The 21,427-nt window shown below is 41.4% G+C and overlaps 1 protein-coding gene across 1 annotated transcript; it reads left to right on the top strand.

Moving 5' to 3' along the window:
• Positions 1–7,641: 7,641 nt before the first annotated feature.
• On the top strand, positions 7,642–20,974 carry LOC134465457 (myosin-7-like). The gene is made up of 39 exons (XM_063219128.1): positions 7,642–7,718; positions 7,907–7,963; positions 8,351–8,558; positions 9,082–9,225; positions 9,324–9,480; positions 9,597–9,624; positions 10,367–10,469; positions 10,568–10,660; positions 10,750–10,813; positions 10,972–11,070; positions 11,178–11,281; positions 11,610–11,748; positions 11,901–12,019; positions 12,111–12,260; positions 12,348–12,518; positions 12,613–12,922; positions 13,499–13,566; positions 13,651–13,856; positions 13,950–14,076; positions 14,157–14,293; positions 14,434–14,689; positions 14,784–15,026; positions 15,177–15,353; positions 15,443–15,588; positions 15,708–15,798; positions 15,886–16,275; positions 16,397–16,523; positions 16,613–16,731; positions 16,838–17,034; positions 17,184–17,367; positions 17,532–17,697; positions 17,782–17,906; positions 18,000–18,308; positions 18,418–18,621; positions 18,728–19,024; positions 19,139–19,243; positions 19,342–19,437; positions 19,626–19,760; positions 20,836–20,974. Exons 3-39 carry the CDS (start codon positions 8,358–8,360, stop codon positions 20,851–20,853), a joined length of 5,805 nt encoding a protein of 1,934 aa, XP_063075198.1. The 5' UTR covers positions 7,642–7,718; positions 7,907–7,963; positions 8,351–8,357; the 3' UTR covers positions 20,854–20,974.
• The last annotated feature ends 453 nt before the right edge of the window (positions 20,975–21,427 follow it).

Below are 21,427 nucleotides of genomic sequence, written 5' to 3'. Positions count from 1 at the left end.
TAGGAAATAAGATTAACATAGGAAACATACCTTGCTAATTGTAAAATGAATAAAAGTGCCTCAATACATTCATTTTCTTACATTTAAATATACTAAACAAACAAAACAATCTAAACAAAATAGTTAACTTTCATGGATTATGTAAGCTTGTGGCCACACCATGTGGTCAAGTTTTGAACTGCATGGAGTGGTAGACATGTTTTGGGGTCAGGAACCTGTGGCTCTTTTGGGAACTGTATATGGTTCTTACTTATCTAGGGTTGCCAACCATCCCTTGAAATGCGGAATCGTCCTATTTAAAAATAAAAGTACAGGTTCCATATTGAGTTGAAACAGGACATGGGAGGTTAAAATGCGTTAAAATGCAGGAAATTACATCTAATAAATACACAATGTTCAGGGGGAAGACTCCCAGACCCTTGCCATAATGAAGTCGACAGTTGGCAGCCCTATACTTGGCCTACCTGTCATCAATAAAACGAATAACTTGACAGTACACTCTAAAATTGTTGGGCTCAATTGAAATACATGCTTTTAATTGTATTCAGTGTTTTTAAAATGGTATGGCTCTCGTAAAAAAATAAAAAAAATAAATTGCCGTTTATGGCTCTCTACAGCAAAAAGGTTCCTGACCCCCTTAGCGCAGCACTATGGCTCTCTGTAATGTCATAGCAATGTTGTTATGATGTAGTTAAGCATTTTCAGCAAGTGAATAGGGTCGCCGGTGACCCCATCTGCAGTAAGAGGCTACAAACATGCCACACTGCTTCTGTTTTTTTCTTCGGACATGCCTTTTCCCCTATTTGAAATCCTACTCACCCATGCAAATGATCAGAATCAGGGGTTCTAATCACCTGTCCTGGTCAAATGTGTATGCAATAAAGCACCTAAGCATGCAGACTGAGAAAGAATGGACTGCTCTCAGGAGCTCAGTGAATTCCACCCGTGCAGCAAAAAACACTAATGAAAATTCCTTGCACCTATATATTCCACTGTCAACTGTCAGCTTTATTATAAGAAAATGAAGAGTTTTGGAACAGCATCTCCAGAGTGAGTAGAGAGAGAGAGGTTCCATTGGCCCATTGTTTCCGGGTTCTATTATTGCAAGGGGGAGGGGGGGGGATCCCCCTTTAGGCAGACCTAAGGACTGTTCTATTCAATGCTAGGAGTATTATGACACGCCCCTTTAGGCAGACCAGAACCTGGTCATGTTAGGTGCCCATAGCAACCTATTACATTGGCATATCTCTATATACTTAAAGAATCTCTGGCATCTCAGCCACAACAGATGCCGAGGTGCATAGTACAAAGAGGTGCTTGACTTTCTGCACAGTCAATTGCCACAGAGCTCCAAACATCATCTGAACTTCAGATTAGCTGAAGTACAGTGCGGTGCGCAGAGAACTTCATGGAATGGGTTTCCAACTTTCCATGGCCAAGAAGATGCATCCAATTTGGTGGTGGAGGAATTAACCCCTTAGCGCAGCACTATGGCTCTCTGTAATGTCACAGCAATGTTGTTATGATGTAGTTAAGTATGTTCAGCAAGTGAATAGGGTCACCGGCGACCCCTGCTGCAGTAAGAGGCTATAGTGTGTGGTTGTTTTTTTTCAGGAGTTGGGCTTGGTCCCTTAGTTGCAATGAAAGGAACTTTGAATGCTTCAGGGTGCCAACACATTTCAGAGTATTCCAGTCTCCCAACCTCTGGGAACAGTTTGGAGCGGGCCCTGTCCTCTTCCAACATGACAAGCAACTTCCATACAGACATGGATGGCAAAGTCTGGTATGGATGAAATTGACTGGCCTGCGCAGTCAAGTCCTAACGAAATAAAACTCTTTTGGGATGAGTTAGAGTGGAGACTGAGAGCCAGGCTTTCTCAACCAACATCCGTGTGTGATCTCACCAATAAATAAGATAAAATATATAAAAACTATGAAATCAGAATAACATAGGAAACATATTTCGGCTGATTGTAATATGAAGAAAAGTGCCTCAATACAGTTTAACTGTCTTAAATGTAACAAACTAAATGTCAAAACAAAAGCATTAACTTTCATGGATTACCAGTATATGAGCTCATGGGCAGACCGTGTGGTCAAGCTTTGAACTGCATGCAGTTGTACACATTTGAAAAATAAACATGCCACACACATGCTTTCCCCCTATTTGAAATCCAATAACTATTGTCCTTACCACAAACATGTTAATGTTTGTTTGCTTCAATATTGTCCAACTATGTTGCTGTCATTCATGCAACAGTTAAATCACATGGAAACATTTAGCAATATTTCACATTTTATGTATTTGAGGTAATTGCAAATAATGAATGCAATGAAACAACCCTCCAGCCTGCAGGGAATATGTTGATGGTGAAATGTTGTTCACAAGGAATGCCAGACATTTCTCAGCTGTTGTCCTTGAAGCTGTAGGCTAAATACCTAACAACTGTCTGTTTCATTTGTCTTCAAACTGTTCCCCAAGCTTTAGGAACAAAACCTTCCCCATGTGCTCATACAGTGACCTCAAAACCATATTTACTCCCCTATCTGCAGTTTTCCAGATCTATGAATAGCTGCACAGACTAGTAATACAAAGTTTGTTTTTTTCCTGCCTAGCACCCACATTCTGTAATAATCAGTAACAAAAAGTACAGTACACAAAGATTCAATTCAATTTCAATTTGTATCTGATTGTAATGGTCAGTCATTTTTTTTATTTTACTACCAGTTCGCATGACTTGTAATTTTATTTTGTTGCAATAGAGTAAACAACAGTTGTTTACAATTGCTCTGACAGCTCAACATGTGAATAAAAACATTGCAAAGAGCCAGAATACATCGCACACAGACATGTGCCTTTCTGACAACTCGAGATGTATTTCACTGTTACGCAGTGGGCATGGGCCCCTATTTTCAGAAATGCAAATGCAAATAATAATAATATATATATTTTTTTAAAATGAAAAAAGGGACCCACGAGGGTGCGGGGCCCACTGGGGAATCAGTTCTGTGCCGCTAATTATGAGGGGCCTCTTTAAGCCAAAAGTGCTCGGGCCCTATTTCTCCCCCAGTACAGCCCTGCTATCGGTAATGTGAGTACAAAATTCATTGTATACAATTATTACAGTAACACATAGCATGTCACACATAGTATCAGGAAATTCTGTAGTTTCACAGTACCCTTGGTGAATATCAGTATGACCACGCCAACAGGCATTTCCAAAACCTCATCCTGGTTTGGCCCGCCGTCTTGTCTTCTCCTAAGACTATGGCAAAGCCATTGTGCCAGTGAACAACCATGCCAAGAACTTCCCTCTAATCCTCCTCTGAACCTCTGACTGACATCTCAGGCAGCTGCTGCTCCAGGCTCTCTCCAGTGTGGATATGCTGAAATAACTGCTAAGTCCCCCAGCCCCGTCATGGGATAATATACATGTAGCCTAGATGCAGCCATGCAATGTGACAACACGTAATGCTCAGACAAAGCAGTCATCTCAAAAGCTCGTCCTGTAGGCCTATTTTATGGTCACAAAAATCAGTTGTTGTTTTTTTTTATAGTGATTGGCGCAGGTTATATAAAATTATCAAATCATGCATTTGCACTAAATTCTATAGATATCTGAAAATGAACAGAACTTATAACAGACATGTTATAAATGTATTCAAATATTTGTTGGAAAATGCTCTGTGTATTCTTTTTATAATTACTGTTTTTGTTAATTAATGATTATCTTCAACTAACACTTAAAGCTTTAAAGGAGTATGCCACTATTTTGGGGCTTAATACAGTTAAAATCGTTGGCCGGGGTTTATAAAGGTGGTAAAGTGTCTTATTTTTCATGTTAATCGTTGTCTTGCTTTAGGACAAGTTAAAAGAGGGAGTATGTCGTTAAGCTAGTGAAAGTCAATGGATCCATGTAGCATGTAGCTATTAAGCCCCAAAATAGTGGCATACCCCTTTAAGCATTTTATTTGGATGTTGTGATGCTCATGCATTGGTCAGCAAATATGCAAACGAGCTCAAGCATGCACAAAGACACCGGATGCTTCTTAGACATGTTGTCGCCATTCAAAACATGTATGACTGGGCTGGCGCTGTCACTATTCAAATGACTCCATCCCCCCCAACCCGCCAATCAGACATAAGCTATTTGTAATAAAGAGGGCTTGTAATACACAGGTTTTTAAAATACTAGACATGGCACGGGGGACTGGGGAGGTTTTGCTAGCAGCATATTCCCCTTCCTCAGCCGGGAACGGTGCCATGATGGACCCTGTGTGTGCCCCAGGCGGGAATACGCGGAACAAGAGGTATGCAACACCACAGGGCCATTCAAGCTCTGGATGGTCTCCTAAGAGGGTCCTGCATTCAAGTATTCCTAATAGGATATATTACGATCATTATGGACTCAACACCTTACACACTGTGCCGTCTCTCCTGACTGCCACTATGCCTTATTGTTCAGTTGTGGGATCATAGATTTCACAGGCTGGAAATCAAAACCATCAACATTAAGCATCGTCATCATCAACAACCACGACTACCACCACCACCACAACAACCACAACCACAACCACACCCACAACAACAATGACTAAACAACCCAGCCTGACAACACGGCATGAAGTTATTTAAAGACGTATTACATGGCCCTGCCGTGGCCAAATGGTAAGGCACTCGTCTAACACCAGGTTGACCCAGGTTCGATTCCCGGCCCGGGTCCTTTGCCGGCCCTTCCCCGTCACTCTCTCCCCACTTGCTTCCTGTCATCACCTTCACTTTCCTGTCATAAATAAATTCAATAAGACCCAAAAAATAAATAAAAAAATAAATAAAAAGAAAGATGTATTAGATCAACTCTTTTTGGAGACACATACAGTCAAAGAAGCACCTGCTGCCCTCAGGGTCAGGATCACACACCTACAGGCTATAACCTCTCCCATAAACAGCAGAACAGTTAAAAGCATACAAACAAAAAACAGCCTAGGCTCCTCCCACAGAGTCCACAGGCAGGCACTTGACCCCATCAAGCTTATCACCCACCCACAAAAATGTCACCGATATGGCTTGCACTGGACTGTGGCAGGAAAGTGACAGCATGGTGAAAAGCCACTTGAGAGAGCAGACGGTATTGGCTCCGACTCCAGCACTCGCCTGCCCCATGCCCTGATAGCCTGAAGGGGAACATTCAACATACCGAGCTGTGACCAGCTCCATGCTCAGCATCCTGCCACAGGACTTTTATGGAGAAATCCTTCCATGTCTAAAAATAATATAGCCTGCCTACAAACCACACACACAATGCCATTACCTTTCCTTTGTGTGTGCAACTGATAGTAGTAATCAGGAATGGAATTCTTCTGATGCATCTTTTTTTTGTTTGTTCATAGCGGTGGGGGTTTCATTTTAGAAGGCTTAGAGGCATGCATGAGTTATTGGACTAATCAACACGATTAATGGGATTGCTGAAGGGCAAGGAGACAGACAGTATGCAGTAGGTGAACTTGTAAGGTGGGATGGGAAGTATATTTCTGTAGACGTGGGTGATCTGAAGCTGGGGTGGTAGTATATTTCTGTAGATTATTGTCAGAGTCAGTCAGTAGTCAGTCTCTCTTATAGTGGCATAATGCCACATGAAAGTATAAATTAAAATTAGTAATACACTACTTGCTTTTGCCTGTTTCAGCAGCCTCTTTGTACAGATGGGCTTGGTCCGTTCGGCGGGTTGGTTCATTCTTGCTGAAAAGACTCAACTCCATCATAACAACATTGTAATGACATTGCAGATCATTAGAGAACTAATAGATCAAGACTTGGTTATTACAATTTTGGCTACAGAAGGGTTATACCATAGGCTCTATATGCAAAGGGGTTAATAAAACTGTGAAATGGACCCAAATGTTATCATAACTCCATATTGTTAGCCTAGTTCCCTGGGCCTGGGTCTCCAGTTGGATGGATACCATCACAGTGTGACAATAGTACACTGGACGAAAAGACTATAGTGTCAACAAGCCATGATATTACCACTGAAAACACAAAGTGATTTATGTGTAAATCAAAACTGATAGAATTCGGTACACATTCACACACATACACATACTATGATTAAAATGTCTTCAGTGTTTTTGTAATTGTTGACTGTAAAAGAATAAAGAATGCATTCTCTAAGCATGCAAATCAAACAAGTGATCATGCACACTGAATGGCAGTAGGTAGACCGTTAACGCAAGATCAAACGCATGGCAAATTAAATAACTGAAATTCCGTACCCATATGAAATATTATGTACAGTACTTACAGTGCACTACAAGGGCCTAGCATTTGAAGGGTCTGCTCACTAATGATAGCATAGCAGAATGAAGCTGTGGGATGAATGCTACAGTACCCCCCACCCCCCACCCCCCCCACCCAGTGTTCCACCGTGCTCCCCGTAGATGGCCAAATGTGCATGTTTTCGTTGGTCTTTTCCTTAGTACGGAATAATAAAAAACACACATAGCCAACACACAAAGGTATGTTACAGAGGTGTGCTCCTGCTCCTGACCGCTCGCCGTTTGACAGGATATGTGACCTTGGTGTTCCCAGGGAAACGCAGGCCAGACAGGCTCTGTGACAGGCTCTGTGGCCATGGGGGCAATTGAGAGACTGATATGAGGACAAAAACAAGGGAACATGAATAAGCCAGTTCTTTGATGCCTGGCATGATGTGCTAACTCTACGGGTCTATGACTGAGGAGCGACGCAGAATGGGAGGCTAATTAAATGCAACATATACGTAGCTCAATCAAGGATGGAGAGCCTGGCCTGTGCACTGTGCATGACTGAATCTCATGGGGAGATATGCAGCATTCCTGGCTGCCGGCCTGCAAGAGATTCAAGAGAGATTCATGAGATTCAAGAATTTATTGTCATTGTCAAAAAGGCAACGAAATTGTGTTTGGGGTACAATACTTAGTAGCAGCAGGTTTTCAAGTTAAGTGCAATAAGAGGTAAAAGTGACACCAGTGCTTGACCCCCCCAGCCCCCCCTCTCTCTCTCTCAAACGCGCGCACACACACACACACAGAAATGTCCAAAGGATAGATGGGTAACATAGACATAGACAGTAACATAGACAGTAATGTTCCTCAGCAGTCCTGCAAATTCAAAAGTCTAATGGCCTGGTGGTAAACGCTGTTGGCCAGTCTTTCAGTGCGGCTCTGAAGGGACGTGTACCTTCTACCTGAGGGTAGCCATTGAAACAAATGATAGGCAGGATGGTGGCTGTCGCGCAGGATGTTCTGCACTCTCCGTAGACAGCGTGTGGTGTAGATGGTACTAATCTCCGGGAGAGGCATTCCAGTGATTTTCCCTGCTGTTTTCACCACACGCTGGAGGCCCTGCTAACATGGAGAGTGGGAGGGCTATGCCTGGGTGTGTGTGTGTGTGTGTGTGTGTGTGTGTGTGTGTGTGTGTGTGTGTGTGTGTGTGTGTGTGTGTGTGTGTGTGTGTGTGTGTGTGTGTGTGTGTGTCTATTTGGTGTCTCACCTCTGTCTGCCACAACACCTTTAGGCAGTATGTGTGATGCGTGATGGATGGCAGGGAGGGGTGTCCCAGGGTGGCGGTGCCCTTGGCCTTATAGGGCTCGGGCCACAGGGGTTATATATTTGATGGCTGCCATCACGGTAGACCTTGCCACGGCCCAGCACAGCACAGTCATCGATCTTGACCTTGGGTAAGAGTCTTTCTGATGTGTGATTGTGTGTTGTTAGCCTTATTTTGCCAGTGTGTTCAAGAAAATTTCCCCAGGTAATGCCTCTTTGTGTGACGGAAACCAACTGGTACCTACCTGTTATTATATTGTATTTCAACATCATTCAAAGGTGTTGTTGGTTTGATTTTTCAGTCTTCCATTTCCATCAGGCAAAGCGTCAAACCTCAGCAGTCTCCTTTCATCTGTGGCGGGCTGTGAGTGAAAAGGTAAAGTGTTTAGGCGATTACCAGCAACTTACTAGTATTGCCAGTATACAGTATACACTGTAAAAAAATATGTCAGTAATAAGTCATTATTGGTGCTATACACTGTAAGCAAGTTTAACTTGAAATCACAAGTTTACCAGCTGCTTCCGAATTCCAAGTTAATTTAAATCTTGTAAGTTGTGTGGAGCTTTGAACACAAAGCTGCAATTCAAAGTGCCACACAACATACAATAAGGATTTAAATTAACTTGGAATTCTGAGGCAGCTGGTAAACGTGTTGTGGGTAATATAACTATAATGATTTAAAAAAAACCTCCACACAATAAGTAAGCAAGACAATAAGAGATCAGAGGGCTTGAAATGCATGTATGTCAAATCTCTTCCTAGAGTAACCATGGGAGATGCGGAGATGGCTGTGTTCGGGCCGGCAGCCCCCTTCCTGAGGAAGTCTGACCGTGAGCGTCTCGAGGCACAGACACGGATCTTCGACATGAAAAAGGAGTGCTTTGTGCCCGACCCAGTCGAAGAGTTCGTCAAGGCTTCCGTTGTCAGCCGGGAAGACGGGAAAGCCACAGTGGATATGTCAAATGGGAAGGTTAGAGCCAAAGAATCAACCAGAACTCTAATAAGTGTTACAGTGGCACTTTTCCTTAAAATACAGAATACAGAAAGAATATCTGAAGAGTTCAGATGCAAAACCCCCTAACTCCATTTCTGAAGACCTGCACTTCTATATTTTTAGAGAACCCCGTTGTTGGTTTGGTTTACATTCATGTACTTGATAAAACATATAAATAGTTATATTACATAAATAATTTTTTTTTTAAAAATGCAATTTTGATAGCTTTGTATTACATAAAAATGGATTAAGATTATTTTCTGAAAAGGCACTTAGGGGGTTTTGCATCTGAACTCTTCATCTGACTCTCATGTCACCATGTCATTAACATATGGCCGGGGTAGGGAAAATCATTGGTATGGAACTAGATGTTTGGAGGTCCATGTTGGGTGTAAGATTGAGTTACTGAGCAAAATAAAATAATGTATGATGTATCTATCATCACTATTTAGATGGTACATAAGACATTGAGTTGTTTGTGTCTTTGCATACCATACAGCAAGGCACATTCAAAGAGGAGGACCTTATGCAACAGAATCCTCCAAAGTTTGACAAGATTGAGGACATGGCCATGTTGACTTTCCTCCACGAGCCTGCTGTGCTGTTTAACCTCAAAGAGCGTTATGCAGCCTGGATGATCTACGTGAGTCCAAAGCCGTACAAACCTTCAAGGTTTTTAAAAATAAATTCTGTCCAGTCATGGTGAGACAATTAAGATTTATCTAATCTTTCCACCAACAGACCTATTCTGGGCTGTTCTGTGTAACTGTCAACCCCTACAAGTGGCTGCCAGTCTACAACCAGGAAGTGGTGATTGCCTACAGAGGCAAGAAGAGGCAAGAAGCTCCTCCTCACATCTTCTCTATCTCTGACAACGCCTACCAGTACATGCTGGCAGGTGAGAGGAAATGGCAATACTGCATGATACATGATAGGCTATAGTACTTTTATTATAACCTTATTTTTCATGTGACCACAATATACCACAAAATAATTCACATTATTTATCTACAGATCGAGAGAACCAGTCAATCCTGATTACGTGAGTGGACTTCTATACTTGAACAATTCATACAACTTTAAACCGAATATAACTGTTACTGACACATTAAAAACGAATGAAAAACTTATAAAAATAATTAAAACATTTAATTAGGGCTGGGACTCACATTAATCACATACACTAGAGGCTTTGAAATTAATGAATCAGAATAGTATTTCACACGGATTTTGAATAATGACAGTACATAAGTGTAATCAACAAATTATTGGTTCTTTTTGTTCAATGTAGTAAATAACCAAGATCAACTGATCAGTGCATTTTTTTAGGTATAGGTATAGGTAGATCTTCTGTAAACTATAACATTGATTTTTTTTCGTAAAACACAATGCTTTCTAGGACATTCTGAATATTGTGAACCCTGATTCTTAGAAAACATCTCTCTGTTGCTTCAGAGGCTATAACAGACTGTTGTTGATTTATCAATAGTTGATTACAATAGAAGAGAGAAATCAAATCAATTCCAGCAGGCTGTATACCATCTAATCAAGAACTACGTAAAAACGTGTGTTCTTTTTTTTTAAAATGCGTTCATGTTTGTGCAGTTAATTAATCGAAATTAAGTCCCAGGCCTACATTAAATGGTTAATCCCAGAACAATATCTTCATTATGTGCATAGATGCAGGGAAGATAACTTTTTAAGTGTTTTTTCTTCAAATGTAGTGGTCATACTTTCAATACTGTTTGTACTGAACCTAACAATTTGTGCATTGCACCATTCAGTGGAGAATCTGGTGCAGGAAAGACTGTCAACACCAAGAGAGTCATCCAGTACTTTGCCAGCATTGCGGCCAGTGGAGGAAAGAAGGAGACAGATAAAAATAAGGTTAGTTATTTTTTAAGCAATTATGGAGGCTGGTTGCATAGCACATGGCACTAAAAAATGCAATGTTGACCTTTTATGACTGAACACTATTTCTCTAGGGAACCCTGGAGGATCAAATCATCCAGGCCAACCCTGCTCTTGAGGCCTTTGGTAATGCAAAGACCATCAGAAATGACAATTCCTCCAGATTCGTAAGTGATTTTGTAGTTAAAACAGTTTGACAACCTTGAATAGATAAACAAAAGTATTAATTTCACATTACTGGCCTTCTACTCTTCAGGGAAAATTCATCCGTATCCACTTTGACACTCGAGGAAAGCTGGCTTCAGCTGACATTGAAACATGTATGCTTCATGAAGATTTCACAACATAAAGACACTTAACAGTACTATAAAATGCCTGAGTATCTTAACAGTAGAATTAGTATAAAATCAAATATTTTTACGAACATTGCTTCTACTTGGTGAAGGGATTGCGTACAGTTTACATGCATTTTTTTTAGATCTCCTTGAGAAGTCCCGTGTCACCTTTCAGCTTAAAGCCGAGAGAGACTACCACATCTTCTACCAAATGCTGTCCAACAAGAAACCCGAAATACTTGGTGAGACACTTGGGAAACATGCTTTGGCTGCATGTGGTCATCAGTTGAACTGAAGTTCAGGGCTGAAATTGAATTCACAACACCATTTTCCCCACTCTTTGTTGCAGAGATGCTGCTGGTCTCATCCAACCCCTATGACTACTCATTCATCTCCCAAGGAGAGACCACCGTGGCCTCCATCGATGATGCTGATGAGCTCATGGCCACTGATGTGAGTTACGCAGCTTATTACCATACCCATTGACTCCGTCCATTTCATTGTTTCTCGTGCTTCCACAACATTTCCTGTCTGCTATTACCACTTAGGTTGTCTGGAGCCCTTCTGAATGATTTAGCATTGGCAATCGCTACCAAAATAGTATGTCATCGCCCTTGTAACCATGGGCAATAAGGTGGATAGCACCACAAGAATGACATGTGGTTTCATTACAAGAAGCAGCACTGTGTTGACAACATACAGTATGTTACTGTTGTCCATAGTCAGAATAAGTTATTTTCCTACTTGACACATTCTTGTGTTTATTTTGACATTTACACAGTCCGCCTTTGATGTGCTGGGTTTCACACAAGAGGAAAAAAATTCTGTGTACAAGTTGACCGGTGCCATAATGCACTACGGCAACATGAGGTTCAAGCAGAAGCAGCGTGAGGAGCAGGCAGAGGCTGATGGCACTGAGGGTGAGTCACTGGTGAAAAACACCCATTATCAAAGATTATTTATTACATTTTCTCAGGTGTTATTGCATGTACTGAATATTGTCATGTGCTTTGCATATGTATACTGTGTAATTCCCTTGGCCACTTATTAAGATTTTATTGTGATTTCACAGATGCTGACAAATCAGCGTACCTGATGGGCCTGAACTCTGCTGACCTCATCAAGGGCCTGTGTCACCCGAGAGTCAAAGTAGGAAACGAGTGGGTCACCAAAGGGCAGACTGTAGATCAGGTATACACTATAATTCCATCATATACTCTATATGCCATCATTTTATATGTATTATGATCTTCAGATAAGCGGATAAGTTCTGTCTTCACAGGTGTACTACGCTATTGGTGCCCTCTCAAAATCAGTCTATGAGAAGATGTTTTTGTGGATGGTGGTGAGAATCAACCAGTCCCTAGAGACAAAGCAGCCCAGACAGTATTTCATCGGTGTGCTGGACATTGCTGGGTTTGAGATCTTTGATGTATGTCATCACATATTCTAACAGTTCATGCCCTCTGTTGAATATAGATTGTTAGAACAGTATAGTAATATGCTTAACTTTTTGCAGTTCAACACTTTTGAGCAACTTTGCATCAACTTCACCAATGAGAAACTGCAACAGTTTTTCAACCACCACATGTTTGTGTTGGAACAAGAGGAGTACAAGAAGGAAGGCATTGAGTGGGAGTTCATTGACTTTGGCATGGACTTGCAGGCCTGCATTGATCTCATTGAGAAGGTACAATATGTCTATGGCATTATCAGTGATTATCACTCAAATATATTTGTGATCAAGTGGGATTCATTTGTTTTGCATATTATCCACTTTCCAGCCTATGGGTATCATGTCCATCCTTGAAGAGGAGTGCATGTTCCCTAAAGCCTCTGACAACACCTTCAAGGCAAAGCTTTATGACAACCATCTTGGAAAATCTGGAAACTTCCAGAAGCCAAGAAATGTGAAAGGCAAAGCCGAGGCCCATTTCTCCCTGGTTCACTACGCTGGCACTGTGGACTACAACATTTGCAACTGGCTGGTGAAGAACAAGGACCCTTTGAATGAGACGGTTGTTGGACTTTACCAGAAGTCATCATTAAAGCTCCTTTCCATCCTGTTTCTAGGCTATGCGGGTGCAGAATCAGGTACAGTACGTTCTGGAATGAGTACTCATGTCCAGTGAATCTTAAAGGGACACTGTGTGAGATTTTTTGTTGTTTATTTCCAGAATTCATGCTGCCCATTCAATAATGTTACCTTTTTAATAAATACTTACCACCAACATCAAATTCTAGGTATTCATTATGACTGGAAAAATTGCACTTTTCATACATGAATATGTGTTTATTACTGAGTAAACTTTCATGTAAAGATAAAATTTGGCAACAGGCAGCGCCGTTTCAATGAGCAGCATAGTTACAGTACCTTTTTGACCATTTCCTGCACAGTGTCCCTTTAATGTTCAATAACACTTGATGCCTTGATGAAGGCCAATATGGCCGCAACACGTAGGCCCATGTGTTTTTTGAACATAATTGCCATGTTATATTAAAGGCATTTTACATTTTTTCCCAAATCTCAGAGTGCCTCTGCTTTTCCTCTTTTTTTGTTCAATACCACTCTTCTGTCTTAACAAACTTTTATATACATTACATTACATTACATTACATATTATACAGTACAATACAATACATATATTATTGTTTCCCCAAATATTGTAGCAGATGGAGGAAAGAAAGAAAAGAAGAAGAAAGGATCGTCTTTCCAGACAGTGTCTGCTCTTCACAGGGTATAAAAAATGCAAAAATTCTGCAATGATAACTTGACATGCAATTACACAACTATGATTTTAACAGCAACATTGTTGTGGCAGGAAAATCTCAACAAGCTGATGACCAACTTGAGGTCGACTCACCCCCACTTTGTGCGCTGCATCATCCCCAATGAGACCAAGACTCCTGGGGCAATGGAAAACCCTCTGGTGATGCACCAGCTGCGCTGTAACGGTGTGCTGGAAGGCATCAGGATCTGCAGAAAGGGCTTCCCCAACAGGATCCTCTATGGAGACTTCAAGCAGAGGTATTGTATGTCACATTTTTTGTAGTCAGAAATTATTCTTTAATTACCTAAATGATTTACATGACTAATTCCAATTCGATGTCAACTTGACAGATACCGTATCTTAAACCCAAATGCAATCCCAGAGGGACAGTTCATGGACAGCAGGAAGAGTGCAGAAAAATTGTTGGCATCTCTGACGGATATTGATCATCAACAGTACAGATTCGGCCATACCAAGGTAGTACCACTAGGGAGTTCATTTTACCTGACAGAATCATGAAAATGACACCTTTCTGAGTGATTTTTGCTTTTAATTAGGTATTCTTCAAAGCTGGTCTCCTGGGTCGACTTGAGGAAATGCGAGATGAACGTCTTTCCAAGATTATCACGTTAATCCAAGCCAGGTCACGTGGTCTTCTTTCAAGAATTGAATTCCAGAGGATGGTGGAGCGCAGGTATATGAAACTGCCTCACCAAGCAGTTCTTCTGTCAGGAACCATATGAGCCATGATCATAGCAATGATGACCACGTAGCTATCATTAGCAATACAATTAGTAAATGCAGTATATCAACACCATGCAATCTTCCCCACAGGGATGCCTTACTTGTCATCCAATGGAATGTGCGATCCTTTATGGCGGTCAAGAATTGGCCATGGATGAAGCTTTTCTTCAAGATAAAGCCATTGCTGAGGTCAGCTGAGGCAGAGAAGGAGATGGCCAACATGAAGGATGAATTCCTGAAATTGAAAGAGGCCTATGCAAAATCTGAGGCTCGCAGAAAGGAGCTTGAAGAAAAGATGGTCTCACTTCTTCAAGAGAAGAATGACCTTCAGCTTCAAGTCCAGTCTGTGAGTCATATCTACAGCAAACAAATTGTTTCTATAAGGAATTACAAACACTTGAGACCATTTGACATGCATTCATTACTGTCAATTTAAACAGGAACAAGACAACCTCTGTGATGCTGAGGAGAGGTGTGAAGGTCTCATTAAAAGCAAGATCCAACTGGAGGCAAAGATCAAAGAGCAGACTGAGAGACTGGAGGATGAGGAGGAGATGAATGCTGAGCTGACTGCTAAGAAGAGGAAGCTGGAGGATGAGTGCTCAGAGCTCAAGAAGGACATTGATGATCTGGAGCTCACCTTGGCCAAAGTGGAGAAGGAAAAGCATGCCACAGAAAATAAGGTTTGTGTGTGGTTTGTCTAAGGTTTCCAAATAAATCACTTATTTCTACTACCCTTGCCGTTAATTCCTTAATCATGTAGGTGTTCCTCTCTAAGTAAATTAGTTTAATTAAAATGTATAAAAACTGTTAAAATGCTTAATGTTTTGAAGGTCAAGAATCTGACTGAGGAGATGGCGGGTCTTGATGAAATCATTGCCAAATTGACCAAGGAAAAGAAGGCCCTTCAAGAAGCACATCAGCAAACACTTGATGACCTGCAGAGTGAGGAAGACAAAGTCAACACCCTCAGCAAGGCCAAAATCAAGCTGGAGCAACAAGTGGATGATGTGAGTGAATTAAAGTCTTAAACTTATGCCCATGTCCAGAATTTGTTCATACAACATTTAATCATGGTTTCCCTGTTTGTCTACAATAGCTTGAAGCCTCTTTGGAACAAGAGAAGAAGGTGCGAATGGATCTAGAGAGAGCCAAGAGAAAGCTGGAGGGTGACTTAAAGTTGACCCAGGAAAATGTCATGGACCTCGAAAATGACAAACAGCAGCTTGAGGAGAAGCTTAAAAAGTATGACAACATTTTAATTTCATATTAAATGATTACATCTAATTCAAAGAGTCCACACTGAGTCTATATTACACACGTTAAGAAATTCTCACTAAAAATCCAATGATTACATCTCACAGGAAGGACTTTGAAGTCAGCCAGCTTAATAGCAAAATTGAAGATGACCAAGCCATTATTATGCAACTTCAAAAGAAACTGAAGGAACTTCAGGTATTTCAATGAACAATACACTTGCATAATTGTGATTTGGAAAACATGTTTACAGTTACAAGTGAGAATATGAATATGTCCTCATAGGCGCGAGTGGAAGAGCTGGAGGAAGAGCTTGAGGCAGAGCGAGCTGCCAGAGCTAAAGTGGAGAAGCAGAGAGCAGACCTGGCCAGAGAGCTGGAGGAGATCAGTGAGAGGCTGGAGGAGGCTGGAGGAGCAACTGTTGCCCAGATTGAGATGAACAAGAAGAGGGAGGCTGAGTTCCAGAAGCTGCGCAGGGACCTCGAAGAGGCCACTCTGCAGCATGAAGCCACAGCCGCCACCCTGAGGAAGAAACAAGCTGACAGCGTGGCCGACCTGGGAGAGCAGATAGACAACCTGCAGAGAGTCAAGCAGAAGCTTGAGAAGGAGAAGAGTGAGCTCAGACTAGAGCTGGATGACGTGGCAGCAAGTATGGAACAGGTGGTCAAAGTCAAGGTAAGTTACAGCAAGCAGGTCTACAGAAAATACTTACATTCTAGGATATTGCTGCAAACATGTTCTATATGAATTCCTGCAAGAAGAAACAATTCCATAGTAATGTATCGTCGTATTACAGACCAACATGGAGAAAATGTGCAGAAGCTTGGAGGACCAAGTGAATGAATACAGGAGCAAAGGCGAGGAGAGTCAAAGATCGCTGAATGATTTCACAACCCAGAAAGCCAAACTTCAAGCAGATAATGGTCAGTCCAGATGATATCACTCATACATGTATGTTCATGTTCTTGTGACACTTTTGAATCACACATTAAGTTGCACTGTTTTTTTGTAGATGAGTTGGGAAGGCAGCTTGAGGAGAAAGAATCGCTGATCTCACAGCTGACAAGAGGCAAGACCTCCTACAACCAACAGCTTGAAGATCTCAAAAGACAACTGGAAGAGGAAGTTAAGGTACGTCAATGGAACTTGTTGGTCCATGCAGAATCATTTTTTAATCTTCATTATTAAAGCTTCCCTGAAATATATGGCCTTATTATCTATTGGCTTCTTCTCTTAGGCTAAAAATGCCCTTGCTCATGCAGTGCAATCTGCTCGTCATGACTGTGACCTGCTCAGAGAGCAGTTTGAGGAGGAGCAGGAGGCCAAGGCTGAACTCCAGAGGTCCATGTCTAAGGCCAACTCTGAGGTGGCTAATTGGAGAACCAAGTACGAGACTGATGCCATCCAGAGGACAGAGGAACTGGAAGAGGCAAAGTAAGGCATTCTTTTGATTTTGTATTCAAGCAATATATTTAGGCTATGCATTCAATCCATAGCAAACATTAGTCCCATGATTGCAAACTTCATTGCATGACTTTCAAACCCTGTTAACCAGATTTATTTTACCTCACTGTCATTTTCAGGAAGAAACTGGTTCAACGTCTACAAGATGCTGAAGAAGCAGTGGAGGCTGTGAATGCCAAATGCTCCTCGCTGGAGAAGACCAAGCACAGATTGCAGAATGAGATCGAAGACCTCATGGTGGATGTTGAGAAATCCAATGCGGCTGCTGCCTCTCTGGATAAAAAACAAAGGAACTTTGATAAAGCAAGTCTCTTGTGTCTTTATTACATTGAAATTACATTGAAAACAAACACAAATGTTAATATTAAATATGACATCTTACTCAGAATGTGTTACAGTATGTCCACAATGACATGACACAGTTTTCTTGGTCTTCTGTCTGAATTATGTCTGTGGGATTTCTTCAGGTATTGTCAGAGTGGAAACAAAAGTATGAGGAGTCTCAGTGTGAACTAGAGAGTTCCCAGAAGGAATCGAGAAGCATGAGCACGGAACTCTTCAAACTGAAGAACTCCTATGAGGAAGCTTTGGACCACCTAGAAACACTGAAGAGAGAAAATAAGATCCTCCAAGGTATAAAATTGCTAATACTGTGTTTATTATTGAACATACGTCTATCTTTCGTGGGCTAACCATAAATAATATTGCTTTGTTCAGAGGAAATCAGTGATCTCTCTGAGCAACTTGGTGAGGGAGCTAAAACAGCCCATGAGCTGGAGAAAGTTCGTAAACAATTGGAGCAGGAGAAAACCGAAATTCAAGCTGCTCTGGAGGAAGCAGAGGTACAGTAAGCCCCACCGTTCTCTGAACACGATTCATACAGTGCACAGGTTTATGGTATGGCCCTTGGTTTATCAACTTCTATGGCTTTCTAGGGTTCACTGGAGCACGAGGAAGGTAAAATCTTGAGGACTCAACTGGAATTCAACCAGGTGAAGGCTGATATTGAGCGCAAACTGTCTGAGAAGGACGAGGAGATGGAGCAGAGCAAGAGAAACACACAGAGGACCATCGACACCCTGCAGAGCTCCCTGGAGGCTGAGACTCGCAGCAGGAACGAGGCGCTCAGGATCAAGAAGAAGATGGAGGGAGACCTCAATGAGATGGAGATCCAATTGAGTCAGGCCAACAGGCAGGCAGCAGAGGCCCAGAAGCACCTCAAGGCTATACAGTCGCATCTTAAGGTAAATACAAAGTCCATGTTTGAAATCAATGAAAACGCATGTACATTAAACTTGTCTGTAAAATACATGTGGATCACAACAAGTGTCACCTATTGCTGTTTGGTTTCAGGATGCACAGCTGCAGTTGGATGACTCCCTGAGGAGCAATGATGATCTAAAGGAGAACATTGCTATCGTGGAGAGGCGTAACAACCTGCAACAGGCAGAGCTGGAGGAGCTGAGGAACTTGGTGGAGCAGACTGAGAGAGGCCGGAAACTGGCTGAGCAGGAATTGCTTGACATTACTGAGCGAGTGCAACTGCTCCACTCACAGGTGAGTATATGAAATACATATTTTAAACATAACATTTGGAGTTGCACAATTATGATGATACATCATGATGCATGATCTTCACGTTCGTGATATTTAATGCCAACAGAACACCAGCCTTCTGAACCAGAAGAAGAAGTTGGACAGTGATATAACTCAACTTCATGCTGAGTTTGAGGATTCACTCCAGGAGTGCAGGAACGCTGAGGAGAAGGCCAAGAAGGCCATCACTGATGCTGCCATGATGGCTGAGGAGCTGAAGAAGGAGCAGGACACCAGCGCTCACCTGGAGCGCATGAAGAAGAACATGGAGCAGACCATCAAGGACCTGCAGCACCGCCTGGATGAGGCTGAGCAGATTGCCATGAAAGGAGGCAAGAAGCAACTGCAGAAGCTGGAGGCCAGGGTAGGTTTAAATGAAGCCACATTCGTTTCTTTTCCTCTAGCAAATCACCAGGAACTATCAACAGTATATAATCTGCCTTCACCATGCTGATGTGCATTGTTTGTTACTTGGCAGGTCAGAGATCTGGAGACAGAGGTGGAGAACGAGCAGAAGAAAAGTAGTGAGTCAGTGAAGGGAGTTCGTAAATACGAACGCCGTATCAAGGAGCTCACCTACCAGGTAACATGAGATTTACTGTAATCGCTCTACGGAATCACTGATTATTTTTGCCTAAAATCATCACCACTAAAATGCCAACTGCATGTTCTGTTACTCAGACTGAAGAGGACAAGAAGAATGTCGCCCGTCTGCAAGATCTGGTGGACAAGCTGCAGCTGAAGGTCAAGGCCTACAAGAGATCTGCTGAGGAGGCTGTAAGTATTACCCACCAAACAACATACACACACACACACACACACACACACACACACACACACACACACACACACACACACACACACACACACACACACACACACACACACACACACACACACACACACTGTGTTAAACCCCCCTGTGTGTTGTGGCTTATGTTAAATGTTGTGTTTCTGATACACAGGAAGAGCAAGCTAATGTTCACCTTGGCAAGTTCCGGAAGCTTCAGCATGAGCTGGATGAGGCTGTTGAGCGAGCCGACATTGCTGAGTCTCAAGTCAACAAGATGCGTACCAAAAGCAGGGACGTGGGTTCTAAGGTCAGTTTCCTTCAGAGTTCAAGCTATTTCCATGCCGATGTGTAATATAGTTCATAAGGGTTGGAGCAGGCGTCACCCAACAGTTTTTCTCTTCCTTTTTAAGGTGCTGACCAAAATATTGTAAAACTGAAAAATGAAAAAAGGCCTTTTTTCATTTTTCAGATGTGTAATATAGTGAAATGGTATACAGGTATAACGCAATGGAGTGCAGGGCTGAAGAAAATGCAAGACAGGTTTAACATACAGGTTTAACCAACAGCCTAATTTGGCGATCCCAAAACTGTTACTACACTGTAAAAAAATATCAGCTGCCTCAGAATTCCAAGTTAATTTAAATCCTTGTTATAAGTTGTGTGAAGCTTTGAATTGCAATTGAACTTACAATAAAGATTTAAATTAATTTGGAATTCTGAGGCAGCTGGTAAACTTCAAATTAAACCATGCTGTTGCCATTGCAGTATATAGGAAAATAACTTAATTATATAAGTTATCATGACTTATCAATGATATAATTTTTTACAGTGTACAAATTGCTAGTTTTTTGTCTTAGAGCTTGTAAGTGTGATTTTGAGTGCTGAAATGAGAGGTGGGATAATTATGTAATGTAGCAGAAGGGGAAATGCAGGGCATGCAGAAATGTCCGGAAAGGTTCCTACTAGGGATGCAAACGATTAATCAATGCATTAATCGATTAAAAAACATTAATCGCAATTAATCGACAATTCAACTGACAAGAGACCCAGGTGAAATGGGCATGTGAAGAGTGTGTGTGAAGAGGGGTGTGAAGAGTGGGAATATTTAAATCACCTTTGGATTAAAGAATTGAAATAGAATTAATTTAAACGTGGTATTTTCTCAATTTTTAATATAACATTTTAGATTTAGTAGTTTTTTTTTCGAGAAACATTGAGATTTCGGGGGGGAAAACGCCGCTTATCAATTAATCGTAAGTCGATCGATAAGGCTATCAACTAATGATTAATGAATTAATCGATAATTTGCATCCCTAGTTCCTACATGGAAAATGTAATGTGTAAAATGTGAAATGTAATCTTTTTTCTTCCTCTCATTGCAGAAAGGGTTTGATGAATAAGGCTCTACACCCAGCAATACCCAGCCAGCAGTCCTTCGCACTAAGTGCAACAGCGACTCCCTTTAAAACCACTGCCTCCCTCCTACGTGTGTGTGAAATAAAATCACCTTCAGCAAACTGACTGCTGTCTTACCTTGACCTTTTTTTCCACCACTATGTTCTCACATTTCTCTAACAAAATAATTCAAATATTGTTTGGTTTCCCCAGTGTTGTCTTCACTCTTCATTTGGGAAACACGACTCCTCTTAGTAATTTAACAATAAGTATGAAAAAACGTAATTTTAATCTAAGTAATCAAAGAACCATGGGGAAGGGCACATGTATTTACATGGCAGATCAATTGCCTTCTTCCAAAGTATCATTTGTATTATAATAATAATAATCTTTTCCAAAACGCTTTATCCACCATTTTTGACTTTTTGCATTTTAATATTGGAATTGGAATGCTTTTTAAACCTCTATAAAATGCATTTTGTAATCCAATTCAATGGAATGCCCAATACAAAAATGTCAATTTCCCAACATTGTATAAAATGGATATATCTCATTTTGGAAAAGAGCTCTTGTCTACAT

This window comes from Engraulis encrasicolus, chromosome 16, assembly GCF_034702125.1.
Source record: "Engraulis encrasicolus isolate BLACKSEA-1 chromosome 16, IST_EnEncr_1.0, whole genome shotgun sequence".
NCBI lineage: Eukaryota > Metazoa > Chordata > Actinopteri > Clupeiformes > Engraulidae > Engraulis > Engraulis encrasicolus.
The sequence above is the reverse complement of the archived record's forward strand: the minus strand, read 5'-3'. Positions and strand labels throughout refer to the sequence as shown.

What these genes read in the sequence shown, in the direction of transcription:
- LOC134465457 (XM_063219128.1), top strand. Translation starts at nt 8,358, where the DNA reads ATGGGAGATGCGGAGATGGCTGTGTTCGGGCCGGCAGCCCCCTTCCTG. An exon ending in AACAGGTGGTCAAAGTCAAG is followed by an intron (nt 16,276 to 16,396) that starts GTAAGTTACAGC and finishes GTCGTATTACAG; the next exon opens with ACCAACATGGAGAAAATGTG. An exon ending in AACTGGAAGAGGAAGTTAAG is followed by an intron (nt 16,732 to 16,837) that starts GTACGTCAATGG and finishes TTCTTCTCTTAG; the next exon opens with GCTAAAAATGCCCTTGCTCA.